The following is a 19,329-nucleotide window of genomic DNA, read 5'->3' on the forward strand; positions in this document are numbered from 1 at the left end:
AAGAGTCTAATTCTAACTTCAAGAAGTTTTCTTATACTGACACAATATAGAGCTACAAGGGACTCTCAAGATTTGCTAATTCCGAACTCTCACTGTATTGATGAGAAACCAAAGCTCAGAGAGCGGGAAGGACTTTGCCTGGAAAGGTGCCATGTTAGATCAGCTTGTTTGATACTGGTACTAGTTCTCATTCAATATTTCTTAAAAATGTTTTCTAAAAAATTTATATTGACTACCCCCTGCTATATAATCTATTGTATAGGTAATAATTTGAACACTGAAAAAAAAAATAAATTAAATTCTTAGGTCCAAGAGGTAGAGGCTATCCAGGCACCCACACATACTCTTCTGAGGATGCCACTCAGCCTTGTGGGCTCTGAGTCTTCTTCAGGACTTGGGTTGAAGCAGAACAAAGCCAGACAATCTCTCCTGGCTCTGACAGGTCTGAACGGTTAGATGAGAGCAATGATCCCTGACCCAGGACACTTTGAGCTGTCTTGGGAGCAGACTTTTATATTGTTTCCACCCATAATACAAATGGCAACAATAACAAGGATGATAATAATGAAAATGATAGCTGAAATTTTAATGAAATTTTAATGATGGTATTTACTATAAGCCAGGCACCATGTTCTATGTTCCTTACATACTCAAACTTATTTAATCATCCTCACAACAGTCCTAATGAAGTAGGAACTATTATTATCATTCCCATTTTCCAGATGAGGAAACCCTAAAACTGGGTAAATTGTTCAAGGTTCCATACTGAGTGGGTGGTAGGGCTAGTACAGCAACACAGGCTGTCTGACTCTAGAGACAGAAACTCTATGCTATCCTGACTTTCAGTGCTATACCAATCAGAGCATTTCAGGTCCTTAAGGATGTCCTTCAGTAGGAAATCTTGACTAGCCCTGAGAGAAGCCTTTCAGGCAGGGGCTGACTTCCCTGATTTCAGGTCCCATCTGGAACCATAATCCACCATCAAAGATCCCTGGGGCTTTAGACAAGCCATGCAGGGTATCAGACCCTGGCAAATATAGAAAACACAGACAACTAGATGTTCTGGGGCAGAAGGAAAGGAAGGCAGGCAAGTTTGGTCTTTGCTTTTCTGTTGCTTGGCAGGGAAAGAGGGTTAGTTGTCTATTAAGGCACAGTGAGTTGATCACAAAGTCAAACCCTGGTTTTATGGAGACATAACTCTACCTGAGTCATACTTGATGAATGTATTGAGGATTATAAAAGATGTGGAATTATCTGGCTAGACAGACTATAGAACAATTAGATCTAGAGGACAACTCAGTAATCAATTTTGATGCAAAACTATTCTTTTTTGGAAATCCTCTCAGCTACACTGAAGGCATGCTGCTTTCCATTTACCTATTTTATTTTGATCTACTGATATTTGCTGGGCTGGAGCACATGGAGAAGACTTCATTTATTACCCAGTAACTTGTGGAAAGGGACCTGCTATGGTCCCAGTGCACATGCCTGGCATGGGAGCCAGTAACTGAAATATGAGACAATCTGATTGTAGAAACTACCATGACACTTGGGGAAAAAGATTTTTTGATTATCCTGTACCAGTTTTACAATCTATTTTCTATGTATACTTTTTATTCTAATAACTATATGTCTGTGTATCTGTATCTCTATGTTTTTATTTTCTCCAGTTTCCAGCCAGGCATTTCTACATGGGAATGATTACATTATCTCAAGCTCATCAGTTCTATTCTTTTTGAAGACTTTTCTCTTGTTTGACTCCCAGGTCTTAAATATGGCAATGCAAGAGCAGGGGAGGGTGGGGGGCGGGGAGACGAATTGAAAAAAACAAGAGGTATATTTAACTTAGAAGTCTGTAATTTGCATTCCTTTCTTTTTCCAAAATAGAGCCAACTGTGAAGAAGTAAGCAAATAAATCCCTGAGGGGGTGAATGTGGCAGTGAAAGGGAAAGCTGGGATCAGGTGTGAACGAAGCAAATTATACCTGAATTCCATAAACTTGCCATCTGTCAAAGTCCACCAGAGCTGCCCAGCGGATTTCTGAAGCACAGATTGCTAATGAATTGCAAATTTAACTCCGATTTTGTCTTGTCTCAAGGTAACTAAATTTACCCTTTGAAATCTGCCCTGACTCTGCAAAGAGAAACCTACCACACAGTGGTGCATGACTCTGGTTAGGGAAATTTTATTGAGCTTCTAGATAATATTTTTACTTGATGTAATCCTAACATATCCATCTAGAAAAGAGTATACATAATTCATGCAGGCGAATAAATAGAGTAATAGAAATTTAATACAAAGACTAGCAGGTTTTGCTTTAGTGCGTGTTACCCTAAATAAAAGTCTTTACCGTGGTAATGTTGAATATCAACATAAACTCAGTCTAGATATGATAAACAACACTGAGCTGCTTGAACAAATTTTAAGAAGCATATTATGTTAATAACTAATGTTTATTAAGGGCCCATCACATCCCAGAACCTCTATCAGTTCTTCCCAAGCTTTAATATGCATACAACAAATCTCCCAAGGAATTTGTTAGAATGCTGATTTTGAGTATTTGGGGGGAAATGGTGGTTACAATGGAGCATAGTTTCTGTATCTTCCTTGAATCCCCATGTAAAACAGAACAGCTAGATAGAAAAACTATAAACCAGGGCCAACATTTTCAACAAAGTTAGGTGACAGTGTGTCTCCTTGAATCTCAAGGTACAAGTACATGGAGACAAACCACAATTGCCACGTGACCTGCACAATATCAGCAACTGTGTGAGAAGAAGCAGAGAGAGTCAATGGAGTGATTGGAAGACCCAACAGTAGAAGACCCTCAAAAGAGTCAACAGGTACTCACTGAAAAGCACAGGGGGCCAATCTAAGAACAGCAGCCAAAACTCATAGGAGTTCTGCCCAATCCAAAAGCAGGGTGAATGCAAGAAAACCTTAGGGTAAGGCCTGAAGGGGCTGGAGCAGAATAGCTCAGGACTATCCAGTAGAACTTTCTGCAATGATGGAAATGTTCTGAATTTCTGACTACAATAACCACTAGCCACATGTGGCCATTGACCACTTAAAACATGGCTAATGTGTCTGAGGAACTGAATTTTTTAAAAAGCATTTAAAAGGAAAAGTGAATGCATGTGTGCTCACCCCTTCTTACAAGAACACTGGAGTCACAACTAACTGCTGAACAACCATTGATTAAAAAAACGCTGGAACCTACCATTAAAGACATCCAAAGACAAAGAAGCAGCCACAACAAGATGGTAGGAGGGGCACAATCGCAATAAAATCAAATCCCATACCTGCTGGGTGGGTTACCCACAAACTGGAAAACAAATATACCCTAGTTCTCCCACTGGCGTGAAAGTTCTGAGCCCTATGTCAGGCTTCCCAGCCTGTGGGCCCGGCAATAGGAGGAGGAGTCCCCAGAGAATCTGGCTTTGAAGGCCAGTGGGATTTGACTTCAGGACTTCCACAGGACTGGGGGAAACAGAAACTCCACTCTTGGAGAGCACACACAAGTCTTGTACACACCAGAACCAAGGGAAAAAAAACAGTGACCCCATAAGAGACTGGGCCTACCTGCTCAGCAAACCTACCTGCTAGTATTAGATGGTCTACTGCAGAGTCAAGAGGTGGCTGTAGCTCACAGCAGGGACAAAGACACTGGCAGCAGCAGTTCTGGGAAGTACCCATTGGTGTGAGCCCTCCTGGAGGCTGCCATTAGCCCCACAAAACAGCCTGTAGGCTCCAGTGCTGGGACACCTCAGGCAAAACAAGAAACAGGGAGGGAACACAGCTCCATCCATAAGCAGACAGGGGATTAAAGTTTTATTGCGCACAGCCCTGCCCACCAGGGACAAGACCCAGCTCTACCCACCACCAGTCCCTCCCATCAGGAAGCTTGCACAAGCCTCTTGGATAGCCTCATCCACCAGAGGGCAGACAGCAGAAGCAAGAAGAACTACAATCCTGCAGCCTGTGGAACAGAAACCACAATCACAGAAAGTTAGAAAGAATCAAACGGCAGAAGAATATGTCCCAGATGAAGGAACAAGATAAAACCCCAGAAAAACAACTAAGTGAAGTGGAGATAGGCAACCTTCCAGGAAAAGAATTCAGAATAATGATAGTGAAGATGATCCAGGATCTTGGAAAAGAATGGAAGCAAGGATTGAGAAGGTGTAAGGAATGTTTAGCAAAGACGTAGAAAACTAAAGAACAGACAAACAGAGATGAACAATACAATAACTGAAATTAAAAATATACTAGAAAGAATCAATAGTAGAATAACTGAAACAGAGGAATTAATAAGGGACCTGGAAGACAGAATGGTGGAAATCACTGCCATGGAACAGAATAAAGAAAAAAGAATGAAAAGAAATGAAGACACTCTAAGAGATTTCTGGGACAACATTAAATGCACCAACATTTGCATTATAGGCATCCCAGAACAAGAAGAGAGAGAGAATGGACCTGAGAAAATATGTGAAGAGATAATAGCTGAAAACTTCCTTAACATGGGAAAGGAAACAGTCAACCAAGTCCAGGAGTGCAGAGAGTCCCAGGCAGGATAAACCTGAGGAGGAACATGCTGAGACACATAGTAATGAAATTGGCAAAAATCAAAGACAAAGAAAAAATATTAAAAGCAACAAGAGAAAAATGACAAATAACATACAAAGGAACTCCCATAAGGTTATCAGCTGATTTCTCAGCAGAAATTCTGCAGGCCAGAAGGGAGCAGCACATTATATTTAAAGTGATGAAAGGGAAGACTCTACCCAGCAGGGCTCTCATTCAGATTTGACAGAAAAATCAAAAGCTTTACAGACAAGCAAAAGCTAAGAGAATTCAGCACCACCAAACAGGCTAATGTCTAAAGGAAGTTCTCTAGGCAGAGAAAGAGACCAGCAACTTAAAACAACCTTGCACATATATAGACTGCTATATCGAAACCTCATGGGAACAGCAAACCCAAAAACTACAATAGAGACAGACACAAAAAAGAAAAAGCAACCCAAAAACCACACTAAAGATGGTCTTCAAACCACAAGAGAAGAAAACAAAAGAGGAATGGAAGAAAAAAGGCCTACAAAAACAAACCCAAAACAATTAAGAAAATGGCAATAGGAACATATAAATGTATATGGATTAAATACTCCAACCAAAAGACATAGACTGGCTGAATGGATACAAAAACAAGACCCATATATATGATACCTACAAGAGACCAACGTCAGACCTAGAGACACACACAGACTGAAAGTGAGGGTATGGAGGAAGGTATTCCATGCAAATAGAAATCAAAGGAAACCTGGAGTAGCAATACTCATATCAGACAAAATAGACTTTAAAATAAAGACTGTTACAAGAGACAAGGAAGGACACTACATAATGAGCAAGGGATCAATCCAAGAAGAAGATATAACAATGTAAATATATATGCCCCGACATAGGAACACCTCAATATATAAGGCAAATGCTAACAGCCACAAAGGGAGAAATCAACAGTAACACAGAAATAGTGGGGGACTTTAACACCACACTTTCATCAATGGACAGATCATCCAGAGAGAAAATCAATAAGGAAACACAGAACTTAAATGACACATTAGATCAGATGAACTTAATTGATATTTATACAGCAATCCATCCAAAAGCAGCAGAATACAAATTCTTCTCATTTGCACATGGAACAATCTCCAGTATTGACCACATGCTGGGCCAAAAAGCAAGCCTCAGTAAATTTAAGAAAATTGAAATCATATCAAGCATCTTTTCTAACCACAATGCCATGAGATTAGAAATAAACTACAAGGAAAAAAACTGTAAAAAAAAAAAAAAAAAAGAAAACACAAACACGTGGAGGCTAAACAATATGCTACTAAACAACCAATGGACCATTGAAGAAATCAAAGAGGAAATCAAAAAATACCTAGAGACAAATGAAAATGAAAGTACAATGATTCAAAACCTGTGGGATGCAGCAAAAGCAGTTCTAAGAGGGAAGTTTATAGAAATACAATCTTACCTCAGGAAATAAGAAAATGTCAAATAAATGACCTAACTTTACACCTAAAGCAACTAAAGAAAGAAGAACAAACAAAACCCAAAGTTAGCAGAAGGAAAGAAATCATAAAGATCAGAGCAGAAATAAGTGAAAAAGAGACAAAACAATAGCAAAGATCAATGAAACTAAAAGCTGGTTCTCTGAAGAGATAAACAAAGTTGATAAACCTTTAGCCAGACTCATCAAGAAAAATAGGAGAGGACTTAAATCAGTAAAATTAGAAATGAAAAAGGAGATGTTACAACTGACACCATAAAAATACAAAGGATCATAAGAGACTACTACAAGCAACTGTATGCCAATAAAAGGGACAACCTGGGAGAAATGGACAAATTCTTACAAAGGTACAATCTCCCAAGACTGAACTAGGAAGAAATCGAAAATATGAACAGATCAATCACAAGCACTGAAACTGAAACTGATTTTAAAACTCCCAACAAACAAAAGGCCAGGACCTGATGGCTTCATAGGCAAATTCTATCAAACATTTAGAGAAGAGCAAACACCTATCTTTCTGAAACTGTTCCCAAAAATTGCAGAGGAAGGAAAATTCCCAAACTCATTCTGTGAGGCCACCAACACCTTTGGTATTCTATGAGGATACCAAAACCAGACAAAGATACTACAAAAAAAGAAAATTACAGACCAATATCACTGATGAATAGAGATGCAAAAATCCTCAGCAAAATACTAGCAATGCAAATCAACAATACATTAAAAGGATCATACACCATGATCAAGTGGGATTTATCTCAGAGATGCAAGGATTTTTTGATACCTGCAAATCAATCACTGTGATACACCACACCAACAAACTGAAAAATAAAAACCATATGATCATCTCAATAGATGCAGAAAAAGCTTTTGACAAAATTCTACACCAATTTATGATAAAAATTCTCCAGAATGTGGGCATAAAGGAAACCTACCTCAACATAATAAAGGCCATATACAACAAACCTACAGCTAACATCATACTCAATGGTGAAAAGCTGAAAGCATATTCTCTAAGATCAGGAACAAACAAGGATGTCCAGTCTCACCACTTTTATTCAACATAGTTTTGGAAGTCCTACCTATGGCAATCAGAGAAGAAAAAGAAATAAAAGGAATACAAATTGGAAAAGAAGAAGTAAAACTGTCACTGTTTGCAGATGACATGATACTACACATAGAAAATCCTAAAGACACTACCAGAAAACTACTAGAACTCATCCATGAATTTGGTCAAGTTGCAGGTTACAAAATTAATACACAGAAGTCTGTTGTATTTCTATACACTAACAATGAAAGATCAGAAAGAGAAATTCAAGAAACAATCCCATTTGCCATTGCATCGAAAAGAATAAAATACCTAGGAATAAACCTACCTAAGGAGACAAAAACCTGTAATCCAAAAACTATAAGACGCTGATGAAAGAAATTGAAGACAACACAAACAAATGGAAAGATATACCATGTTCTTGGATTGGAAGAATCAATATTGTCAAAATGACTATACTACCCAAGGAAATCTACAGATTCAATGCAATCCCTATCAAATTACGAATGGTATTTTTCACAGAACAAAAAATCTTAAAATTTGTATAGAGACACAAAAGACCCCGAATAGTCAAAACAATCCTGAGAAAGAAAAATGGAGCTGAAGGAATCAGGCTCCCTGGCTTCAGACTATACCACAAAGCTACAGTCATCAAAAGAGTATGGTACTGGCACAAAAATAGAAATACAGATCAGTGGAACAGGATAGAAAGCCCAGAAATAAACCCATATTCCTATGGTCAACTAATCTATGACAAAGGAGGCAAGAGTAAACAATGGTGGAAAGACAGTCTCTTCAATAAATGGTGCTGGGAAAACTGTACAGGTACATGTAAAAAAATTAAATTAGAACATTCTTCAGCACCATACACAAAAATAAGTTCAAAATGGATTAAAGACCTAAATGTCAGACAAGACACTATAAAACTCTTAGAGGAAAACATAGGCAGAACACTCTCTGACATAAATTGCAGCAATATCTTTTTGACCCACCTCCCAGAGTAATGGAAATAAAATAAATAAACAAATGGGACCTAATTAAACTTAAAAGTTTTGCACAGCAAAGGAAACCATAAACAAAATGAAAAGACAACCCAAAGAATGGGAGAAAATATTTGCAAATGATGTGACCAACAAGAGATTAGTCTCCAAAATTTACAAACAGCTCATGTGGCTTAATATCCTCAAATCAAACAACCCAATCAAAAAATGGGCAGAAGACCTGAATAGATATTTCTCCAAAGAAGACATACAGATAGCCAAGAGGCAAATGAAAAGATGTTCAACATCGCTAATTATTAGAAAAATGTAAATCAAAACTACAGTGAGATATCACCTCACACCAGTCAAAATGGCTATCATCAAAAAATCCACAAACAGTAAATGCTGGAGAGGGTGTGGAGAGAAGGGAACTCTCCTACACTGTTGGTGGGAATATAAATTGGTACAGCCACTATGGAGGACAGTATTGGGGTCCCTTAAAAAACTAAAAATAGAGCTACCATATGATTCTGCAATCCCACTCCTGGGCATATATCCAGAGAAAAACATGGTTCAAAAGGATACATGCACCCCAGTGTTCATTGCAGCACTGCTTACAATAGTCAGGACACAGATTCAACCTAAATGTCCATCGACAGAGGAATGGATAAAGAAGATGTGGTACATATATACAATGGAATATTACTCAGCCATTAAAAAGAGTGAAATAATGCCATTTGCAGCAACATGGATGGACCCAGAGATTGTCATACTGAGTGAAGTAAGTCAGACAAAGAAAGAGAAATATTGTATGTTATTGCTTATATGTGGAATCTTAAAAAAAGATACAAATGAACTTATTTACAAAACAGAAACAGACTCACAGACTTACAGAACGAACTCACGTTTCCCAGGGGAGAAGGTTGGGGAGAGATAGTTAAAGAGTTTGGCATTGATTTGTACACACTGCTATATTTAAAATGGATAACCAACAAGAACCTACCATATAGCACAGGGAACTCTGCTCAATATTATGCAACAACCTAAATAGGAAAAGAATTTGAAAAAGAATAGATACATGTATATGTATAACTGAATCACTTTGCTGTACACCTGAAACTAACACAACATTGTAAATCAACTATAGTCCAATAAATTTTTTTTAAAAAAAGATAATTTACACTTTGAGTGAACAGCTTTCATCATCTTTGATAGTCTCCAGAGGCTCTTTTAAGATGGACGGAGCCTCAGAAGTAGCAGAATACCCCAAATTAACAGAAGGCCTGCCTTTCTCCCATTTTTCTCTACCAGACTTCTCCCCATTACTGTCTGTTTTCTGTCGCAGAGCCTGGTATCACTATAAGACCGTCTTTCCTGGTAGATTGCCTACTCTTTGCAAATATCCCTTCCCCTTCCTTCTCCTGGGGCGTGGGCTTCCTTCCTTGTTGATATTGGGGTTGGCCACATGATCTACCCAGTCTCTAGTGTGAGATATGAAGGGGAAGCTTCACATGCAGGTGCAGATATAGCACAGCCCCTGCTCTCTGTCTTACCACTAGGCAGGCTCATTCCAGACCAGGACACAGCTTGAGTCCTGGACCTGGGGCACTGGAGCAGGAGCAGAGCAGTCTTGCAACCTGGAACAGAGGCTCAGGTAACGTGTAGTCCTCATGTAACATGAAAATGAAATACATTTTATAAGTACCTGAGATTTTTGGGGCTCTTTGTTATTTCAACAAAGCTGACTTATATACCATCCCCTTGTTTAACAGCTTTCAGCAGCTTCTCATCCCACAGAAGGTAAAGTCCAAGCTCCTTTGCATGGCTCCATGGGTCATTCACCACGTGAACACTGACTGTCTCCTCAGCCTCGTGTATTTATTGCCACACACACACACACACACACACACACACACACACACTTCGTCCTCAGTGAGTCGGAGGACACCGAGCATTACTACACTTCCATGTCATTACAGTGCTCCCAGGGGCTTTCAGGAGTCAGAGAAGGCCCAAGTCACTTGCAACTACTTTCAAATTCTCAGTGTATTTTCTAAAATGAAAAAATACCAAAACAGAGTTTCAAAAAGTATGATATATTATGAAAATTTTACATTTACTAGATTAACACCTTTAACATATATAAACTCATTTGGATATAACTGCAAACACATACATTTGAGGTCCATTGTGAGGGAGAAGGCTGAGGGGAAATGGCTCTTTGGGCCAGCCTCTTTCCCTGCACAGCCCACCCCTCCCCCCAAAGTGGGCATCCCCTACCTTCAGTGATGGGCACTGGATCTTTCTTCCTGAAAGGCATTTTGTCAAACTTTTCTCCATCCTTCCCTGTCCTAAGCAGCATTATCCACACTCTGAGACTGTAGCTGATGCTCTGCACCCTCACCCTAGAAGTGAATCACTCACTCCTTTACACACCAGAGCAATGCACACACTCCTTGTATTGCACTATAACAACATATGACAATTTGTTTGTGGCTGCCAATCTTTTGAGGACAAAGACCAGAACTTACACATCTTTTTTTTTTAATTGGAGTATAATTTCTTTACAATGTTGTGTTAGTTTCTGCTGTACAGTGAAGTGAATCAGCTATATGTATACATATATCCCCTCCCTCTTGGAACTCCCCCACCCCATCCCACCCATCTATGTCATCACAGAGCACCGAACTGAGATCCCTGATGATCTACAGCAGGTTTCCACTAGCTATCTATTGTACACATGGTAGTGTATATATGTCAAACCTAATCCCCCAATTCGTCCCACCCTCCCCTTCCACCCCAGGTTCACATGTCCATTCTCTACGTCTGTGAAGAACTTACAAGTCTTGATATTTCTTTCTTTCTGTGAACAACCCATGGGCAAGAGGTAAACTGGCTTTCTGGGTGGAAAGGTATAACCTGATTTGTAGCATTTATTGATTTCTGTGGGGTTGAGAAGAGATGTGGATAGCAGAGCCTTGCGAGCTGGTCTGAGTTGGCTGCCACATGCCACTGAGTTATGTGAGTGATGGAGAGATGGTGCTGGAGTCAGAAGGTGGTCCAGGGCTGGGATGAGCGGGAGAAGGGAAGCCAGGTGGAGTGGTGGGAGAGTCTGAGGCACATGGAAAATCTGCTGGTCCAGTCTCTCAACTGAGGCCCAGGTTCTCGGGATCCATCCATCAAATGCACTTGCAAGGAGGGTAGTAGACTGCTTTCCTGGCACAAGAAGTGTGGCCTCCTCTCCAGCCATTTCTTGAACTTCTCAAAATAAAGAAAATGAACAGTGCCAGCTTGTCATAACGGAGACCCAGACTACAGGCTGTGTCTCAACTCTGCTTATTGTCCTCCTGACAAAGCCCTGTTCTACTCACCACTATAAATAATAAAGCACCTCAAAACTTAGTGCCTTAAAACAACAAGAGTCGGGCTTCCCTGGTGGCGCAGTGGTTGAGAGTCCGCCTGCCGATGCAGGGGACACGGGTTCGTGCCCCTATCCCGGAAGATCCCACATGCCGCGGAGCGGCTGGGCCCGCGAGCCATGGCCGCGGAGCCTGTGTGTCCGGAGCCTGTGCTCCGCAACGGGAGAGGCCACAGCAGTGAGAGGCCCGCGTACAGCAAAAAAAAAAAAACAACAAGAGTCAATAATTTTGCTCATGAATCTATTCTCTCAGAAATTGACAGGAAGGTCTTGAATCTTCACCCCACAGCATTTGCTGGGCAACCTCAGTTGAGGCTGGAAGATCCATTTCCAAGTCACTCACATGATTGGCTGATTGGTGTTGGCCATTATGTAGAAGCTCAGCCAGGGCTAAAGCCCAGAGGTCTTGATTCCTTCTACACTGTACTCCCAGTCTGCTACACAGACTTCCTCACAACACCATAGTTGAATTCCAAGAGCAAGGATCTCAAGGGAATCAGACAGAACCGTTGTCAACCTTTTATGACCCAGACTCAGAAGGCACATAGTAATTATTTTGCCATAATCAGTCTTACCAAAATTAAAGGGGTTTATTCACTAGGTGAATAAACAAGCAAATAATAACAAGCCCCAGAGAGGTGGGGGAGTGGGGAGAGTAAGTGTCCAGAGTTGCTCCAATATATCATCTAAAGTGTCCAGTTTTCACCAATTATGAGACACGCAAATAAACAGGAAAGAATGATCGATACGTGGGGGAAAACAGCAGGCAACATAAACTAACTGAGAGAGCTCAGATGTCAGATTTAACAGAAAAGGATTTCCAAGCAGTCATTTTAAATATGTTCAATGAACTAAAGGAAACTACTTAAAGAAGTAAAGTATGATAAAAGGTCACATCAAATGGAGAATATCAGTAAACAGAGAGAAATTATTTAAAAAATCAAATAGAAATTCTGGAGTTGAAAAGTACAATAACTTAAACAAAAAGTTCCTCAGAGGGGCTCAACAGTAGATTTTAACTAGCAGAAGAAAGAATCAGTGAACTTGAAGATAGGCTGACAGATATTATGCAATCTGAAGAACAGAGAGAAAAATGAAGAAAAATGATCATTGCATCAGAGCATGTGGGAAACCAGAAAACACACCAGCATACACACAGTGGGAAAACCAGAAAGATAGGAAAGAGGGAAAATAGGAGAAAAAAATACTCAAGAAAAGAAGGGCTGAAAGCCTCCCAAGTCTGATCAAGTTTGATGAAATATGTTAATTTACATGTCCAAGAATCTCAACTAACCCCAGGTAGGATAAATGCAAATCCACACCTAGATACATCAGGTAAAAATGCTGAAAGACAAAGAGAAATCTTCAGAGAAAACATTAAGGTCTTGGTTGAATAAACTATTGTGTCCAGGAATAGAATACTATGCAAATATTTAGATGATATGTATATATATTTTCTTGCTACATAGCAATGTTCTATTTTGCTAAATGAAAAAAGAAAGTTATAAAATTATACATAGTGTGTTTTTTTTTGGAGTAACAAATAAACTTAGATAAGTACATGAAGAATTTAGCACATTAAATGTCAATCATGGAGTAAGCACTCCACAGAGGGTAGCTATTCCTGGTTCTTTTGCTGCTGTTGTATTATGATACCCTTTTAAAAATCCAGCAGGCCAGGCTAACATTATCTGCAGAGTTTGTATCAATCATTTCATGCTCATCATTGAAAAAAATATATTAATACTCAAATTTACTGCCACTGACTTAAGTGTTTCCCTACCTCAGCTTCTGCTGAGTGAAAATAATGATGCCAGTGCTCACTCCCCAAGAAGGCTCACTCCCCAGGAACGTGAAGAAATGCCCAGAACATGGGCAGGTGAGAACTTGTTTCACCGAGGGGCAGCTGATGGGGATCCTGGCTGCCAGCTACTTGAGGTCCCACATTAGTTACAGAACCTGCTGTCAGGTTGGCCTGTTTCTCCCTTTTCCTAAATCCTTCACCAGAAAACAGGTTTGTTTTCCTCTCTACCCCCTTACCCTGTCTACCCTGGGAATGCTCTTCTGTGAGGATACTTTCTTAGCCCTGGCAGACCAGGCAGGTGCTGGTTCCTCTTTGTTTTCTTCCACCTGAAGCTAAGCCTTGTCTAACATTTCCGTCCAAGGTCACTACACCCTGACTCCAATGTTGGGTGTGAACTAGACTCCTCCAGTGTCCCCTACCCAGCCAACTACCATACCAGACCCCTGAACAAAACTTTGAGAGCATCCCATTATACTTTCCCCACCACCATTAACTCCACTTAAATCACCCAAAGAATGTATGGCCATCTGGTGACCTCTCACAACATGACAAATAAGGCCAACAATGAATAGTCTGTTTCCTTTCTGCTTAATTACAGTACCATTATTCCAATAATATTGTCATTGTCCTTTATTTGTTTCTCTTACAAAAGTAATAAGTTCTAACTATTCATAGTTTAAACCAATTTAAAGAACTAGTCTAGGAACCCAACTCATATATTATACTTTTCCTGTGGGGGGAAAAAATGTTCAGCAATAGCTTATACAAATCAGCCATGTTCAAAGTATTTTCCTCAGTGAACCTAATTATCCTAACTTTCCAAATAATTGTTTACAAACTTTGAGAACCTAACCCACTTTTAAGAAAGGGACTTCCTGTACTTGATTGCTGTAAATAAATGAATCCCAAAAGCTTTAAGCAGGTTGAAGGAGGAGGACAAGGTTACATATGGGCAAGCATTAACAGATGAAAATATAGTTAGTATTATAACAATTCTTCTTCTTTAAGCATTATAAATAAATATGTACAGCCATTAATGCTAAAGCAAAACACCTGTCAATTATTCATAAGTGTTTCCAATCCTAAGACAATATTCCACAGTAAACAGGTGCTACACACTGAGATTCAGTGGAAAAATTCTCAACCCCATTCAGTCTAAATTTTCTAAGAGTGTCTCCGAAAGATGACTCACTACACTTATATATCTGCCACTATAATTTATATTTCTCTGTTATTCTTTCCACTTTAGGTTCAACAGTAGACATTTCATTACCAGATAAACCCATTTTGATTTGGATACAACCAAGGTAATTACTAAATTCATAATAAGGTCATTATTTGGGGTCACGATGATGATAAATCCTTGCCTAGAACTTGCTGAGTAGTTGGTAATCTCTACAAGGAGAGCTGACCTAATGCTTGCAAAAATATATTAAAATTCCCCTGCATTTCTATATTTGGGAGGTGTTGGCTTTTTTAAGTTTTGCCTGAGTCAGATATCATTTTTGTAAGCCTAAAACATTATAGCAATACTGTCTGATATTCCTATGATTCTTCATGCAATACTAGGAACAGTTTTTTGTTTTAAGTTTTTGGTTTTTTTTTTAAGAAGTAAGACAGACACAACTGAAAGAAAAGACTCTACGTCCTCCTCTCTGTGGGCTCCTTTGCCTTGGTTTTCTAGGTGACGTCCATCCGATTTGGCAAGCAAATATAGACACCTGTCAAAAGGAGTCAGCTTTCTTGCTATACGTAATACCAAGGACTTAAATGATGAGCTTCATAAAATTAATTTACTCTTCATTCAAATGACATGATGTAACATCTTCCTGAGATACCATGTAAACTTAATCATGAAGACATTTTATATTTAAATCTATTTTTAAATGTCCATAATAATAATAAAAAATAAGTGTGAAGAGAGATTTAGGTATGTTAACTCAAATTCAATCCAAAGCCCAAGACTAGTTTTTCTCTAACTGGAGAAAGGTACACCAAAAAGAGCAAGAAGATTTTTCCTAAGGGTCAGGAATCCTATCACTTTTGATTTTATATGTTAAGGGCTGTTGAACAGCCATGGGCAAATAGTAGATGTTCAATAAAGCAAAGTTTAAAGAAACTCATTCATCTGAACATACTTTTGTGGGTTTTGTCTGGTTTTTGTTTTTGTTTTTGTTTTTGGAGGGAATCAGGGAACGTCGTGATTGAGAAAAGATGATAGGTGAATTGGAAAAGACCACCAGGGAAGAAACTAGTTAACGATGAAAAAAAAAAACTGAAGAACCTAGAAATGTGTAATCCCAAGAGTGATTGAAGGGGCAGGATGGATAGGGATCTGCCCCAGCCAGACCTAATAGTGACAGTGTTCTCTCCCACTTGGGAGGGACCAGAGCAAGAACAGGAGTAATGACCTTGTTGAAAATCCCAACGCATAACCCCTGCTGTGCTTATTTTTCCCTAACCAGAGAAAAGGTAATTTTCTACTTTATCTTCTTGAGAAGAATGAAGCAGGCACAATATTTCACACGGCTCATCTTTGAAAGCTCAGAACTACTTAAGTTGATTTGCATACAATAATTATTTACTTAATTAACAAGTTCTCAGCTAAATTGTCCTTTCAACCCTTATCAAGTTGAAAAATTATATAAAATTCTTCTTCAAAGGAAAGGAAATTTTCCCCAATTAGGATCTATTGCTATCAACAGAATACAATTTTCCACATGGCTTCTTGCACTGAGATTTAAACTGATTCCCCAATGAAGAAGGAGAAATTCCTTTGGAACAGAGCTCAAAGAAGCTGAGAAATCTCAAATGTATCTGTCACTGAAAACCCAGAATTTTTTTAATTTAAGTTGATCCTTAAAGCTAATATCTTTAGTAAAAATTCTTAAAAGCAACAAGAAGACAAAAAATAAAGGTAAGCTATATATTCCCCACAGAGGTGGAAGTTAACCCTAAAAAAAAAAAAAATAAAGCACAGTGTTTAGAATTACAAATGCTTTATGTAATAGACTAGCAGAAACATATCAAAATTTAATGTTTGTGATACATTAGGAACTTTCCCTCATGGTTCAAGAAGAAAAAATCCAAACCAACCAGTTAATCTATGAATAAAGAGAATTTTTGAAATCAATTTAATGGAATATATCAAGTTTCTAATCCAAATGACCTTCTTTTACACTGCTCACAGAATAATTAATATTTAAAAGGGATAAAGTGAGTGGACGTAGTAAGTAAATGGCCTAAAAACAAAATGCACCATCTCTCAGGGTAGCAAATGAATAAGGAGCCTGGACCAGCCCATGCCCACTCACCAGATATCCGATTTTGTGTCATAGACTTGGTGTTTCAGAGCCTCCGGGCTCATATAATGGGGAGTTCCAGTTAAAGTGGTGGCTAGATCACAGGATCCCATTAAGAGTCGAGAAACTCCAAAATACCCTTGAAATAATAATTAATTTTTATGAATACTTTAAAACACAAAAATCAATACTGTACTGGAAATTAACAACTGTCTAATTTGACAATTTTAATATGCAATGATTCATACCATTTTAAAGGGAAAGAAAAGTCACACATTTTAAATTATACAATACTGGTGAATAGCTTTAAAAATAAAAGCCTTATAGGAGAAAGAAGACTTTGAAGACAGGAAAGTGAATTATGTAAGCTAAAACTTTTTTTCCTGGAATTATGGAAAACCAGCAACTTGAAACAAAAAGCTATTTCAAGTCTGAATAACAACAAACAGAATGATTCTGGAAGCATTGAATATAATGATTTGCAATTTTATCTGGGGGGGAGACTTTGTTCTTCATTTACAATAAAGAAATTTTAAACAAAAAACCTGAGACTTTTCAAGAACATGACTGTAAAAATTTGAATCTATCAGCTTCAGTATACTTGCCTAATTAGTTGCATGCTTTTATGTTTCCCCCTCTAAGAACACCTACATAAGATCAAACAATCCAGTAACTGTTATGAGTGTAAGTACAGTTCTAAAGGAGAACTAACTATATCAACATTTTAATTATCTGTGATAACTGCCAATTGCTTGTGATAAAATAAGTGGGAGTGGGAAAACTGTAGTAATCAAACTAATAAAACAAGACTAATCATTTATTAATGGTTAGTGCGTGGCATGGAATAGGAACTCAAAAGATATTTGTTGAATCTATCTAATATGTAGCAAATGTTTTATACCTCAGTTTATATCAGATAATCAGAAACAAAATAATTGGGTTTTTTGTTGTTGGGCACAACCAATCAAGAACAAAAATTTAGTAAGTTTGAATAAACCAATGATTATTCTAACACTTTTAGGTACTTTATACTCCAATTTGATATATTAATAACATCTAGAATATCCTCTCTCATAGAATACATAGTCTTAAAATCTTACCACTTTTTAAGTAGATTATTTTTCAGAAATATATTCTTTGACTTCAAGTCTCGATGAAGTATCCTCCTACAAAAGGAAAAAAAGGATATACAATTCCATGCAAATATAAAATTTTAAAATTCAAATATAAATAATATATATGAGTGAATGTGAAGTGATTCACACATAAATATACACTCTTAGAGATATATCTTTCAATGTTTAAAAGCTTCAAAGCCACAACATTTTCTAATTTCACTGAGATAATCAGAGTTTTAAAACAAAGGTTTTAAAGACAGAGAAATATGTAGTTGAGAGAAGGGTGATGTACTTCCAATTATTTTAACAGGCCAGATTTTATTGTGTTTTAGTAGCATGATCTACATTGTACTATCCAGTAACCATACACCCAGTTCACAGAGGAGTTATCACAAAGCTTTATAATCTATTATATACTATATATAATCTATTACATGCATATATACCTTTATATTTATAATATAATATATATATTATAATCCAAATGTTCACATTTTATAGATATGTGGAAATAATGTTGATGATGTTATTTAATAATAGATAATACTTAACAAGTTTTACTGTAACCCAGCAATGTAAATTATGTGTTAAGACTTTCATTTCTGAAATTATGAAAAATCAGACAACTTGAAAACCTTTGCCTAAAGAAACACCCAGAAATGTTGAATAAAGTATGTAAGTTTCTTCACATATAACACAATTGAACCCCCAAGAAAATGAGGCAAATCCTTTGGGATTATACAAAAAGAAAACTGAAAATCAGAGGGAGCAATAGGTGCTGATGTGTCAGCAGCCCGAGGAACTCAGAACTCACAGCAGCCAAGACCTTGAGGCCATGTAATGTGGAGAGTTGGAACTAATATAAACACCTAAAGTCAGAATCCTATATGCAGTCCATATCTTAAGTGAAAATATGACCCAAGAAACATTCACTCACAAGTAAACAAAATGGAGAAAAGAAATCTCTTCCTTCATATTTTGCAACCATGTCTCTCTGCTCACTTACGTTTGGAATTCAAATATGCAGTAGCTGTATGGCTTAAGACATCCCAAACCAAGAAATTAACATAAAAATTGGTTCTCAACTGTCAATACCCTCTTGAGGCATCTGGCAGAAGCAAATGCGAACTGAATCAGCAGATAATATATAATAAAACTATACTTCAAAGCTAGCTACAGTAATCAAGACAGTATGGTACTGGCCCAAAAACAGAGATATAGATCAATGGTGCAGGATAGAAAGCCCAGAGATAAACCCACACACATATGGTCACTTAATTTATGACAAAGGAAGCAAGAACATACAGTGGAGAAAAGACAGCCTCTTCAATAAGTGGTGCTGGTAAAACTGGACAGCTACATGTAAAAGAATGAACTTAGAACACTACCTAACTCCATACACAAAAATAAACTCCAAATGGATTAAAGACCTAAATATAAGACCGAACACTGTAAAACTCCGAGAGGAAAACACACTTTGACATAAACCACAGCAAAATCTTTTTTGACCCACCTCCTAGAGTAATGGAAATAAAAATAAAAATAAACAAATGGGACCTAATTAAACTTAAAAGCTTTTGCAGAGCAAGGGA

At 38.0% G+C, this 19,329-nt stretch overlaps 1 protein-coding gene across 1 annotated transcript in view; it reads right to left on the reverse strand.

Moving 5' to 3' along the window:
- NEK11 (NIMA related kinase 11) overlaps nucleotides 1-19,329 on the reverse strand; it is a 283,846-nt gene that overhangs the window by 190,126 nt on the left and 74,391 nt on the right. Inside the window, 2 exon segments of the mRNA XM_060099965.1 lie at nucleotides 16,632-16,787; nucleotides 17,723-17,785. Coding sequence (XP_059955948.1) covers nucleotides 16,632-16,787; nucleotides 17,723-17,785 — 219 coding nt within the window.

Source organism: Mesoplodon densirostris, chromosome 5 (genome assembly GCF_025265405.1).
Source record: "Mesoplodon densirostris isolate mMesDen1 chromosome 5, mMesDen1 primary haplotype, whole genome shotgun sequence".
NCBI classification, from domain to species: domain Eukaryota; kingdom Metazoa; phylum Chordata; class Mammalia; order Artiodactyla; family Ziphiidae; genus Mesoplodon; species Mesoplodon densirostris.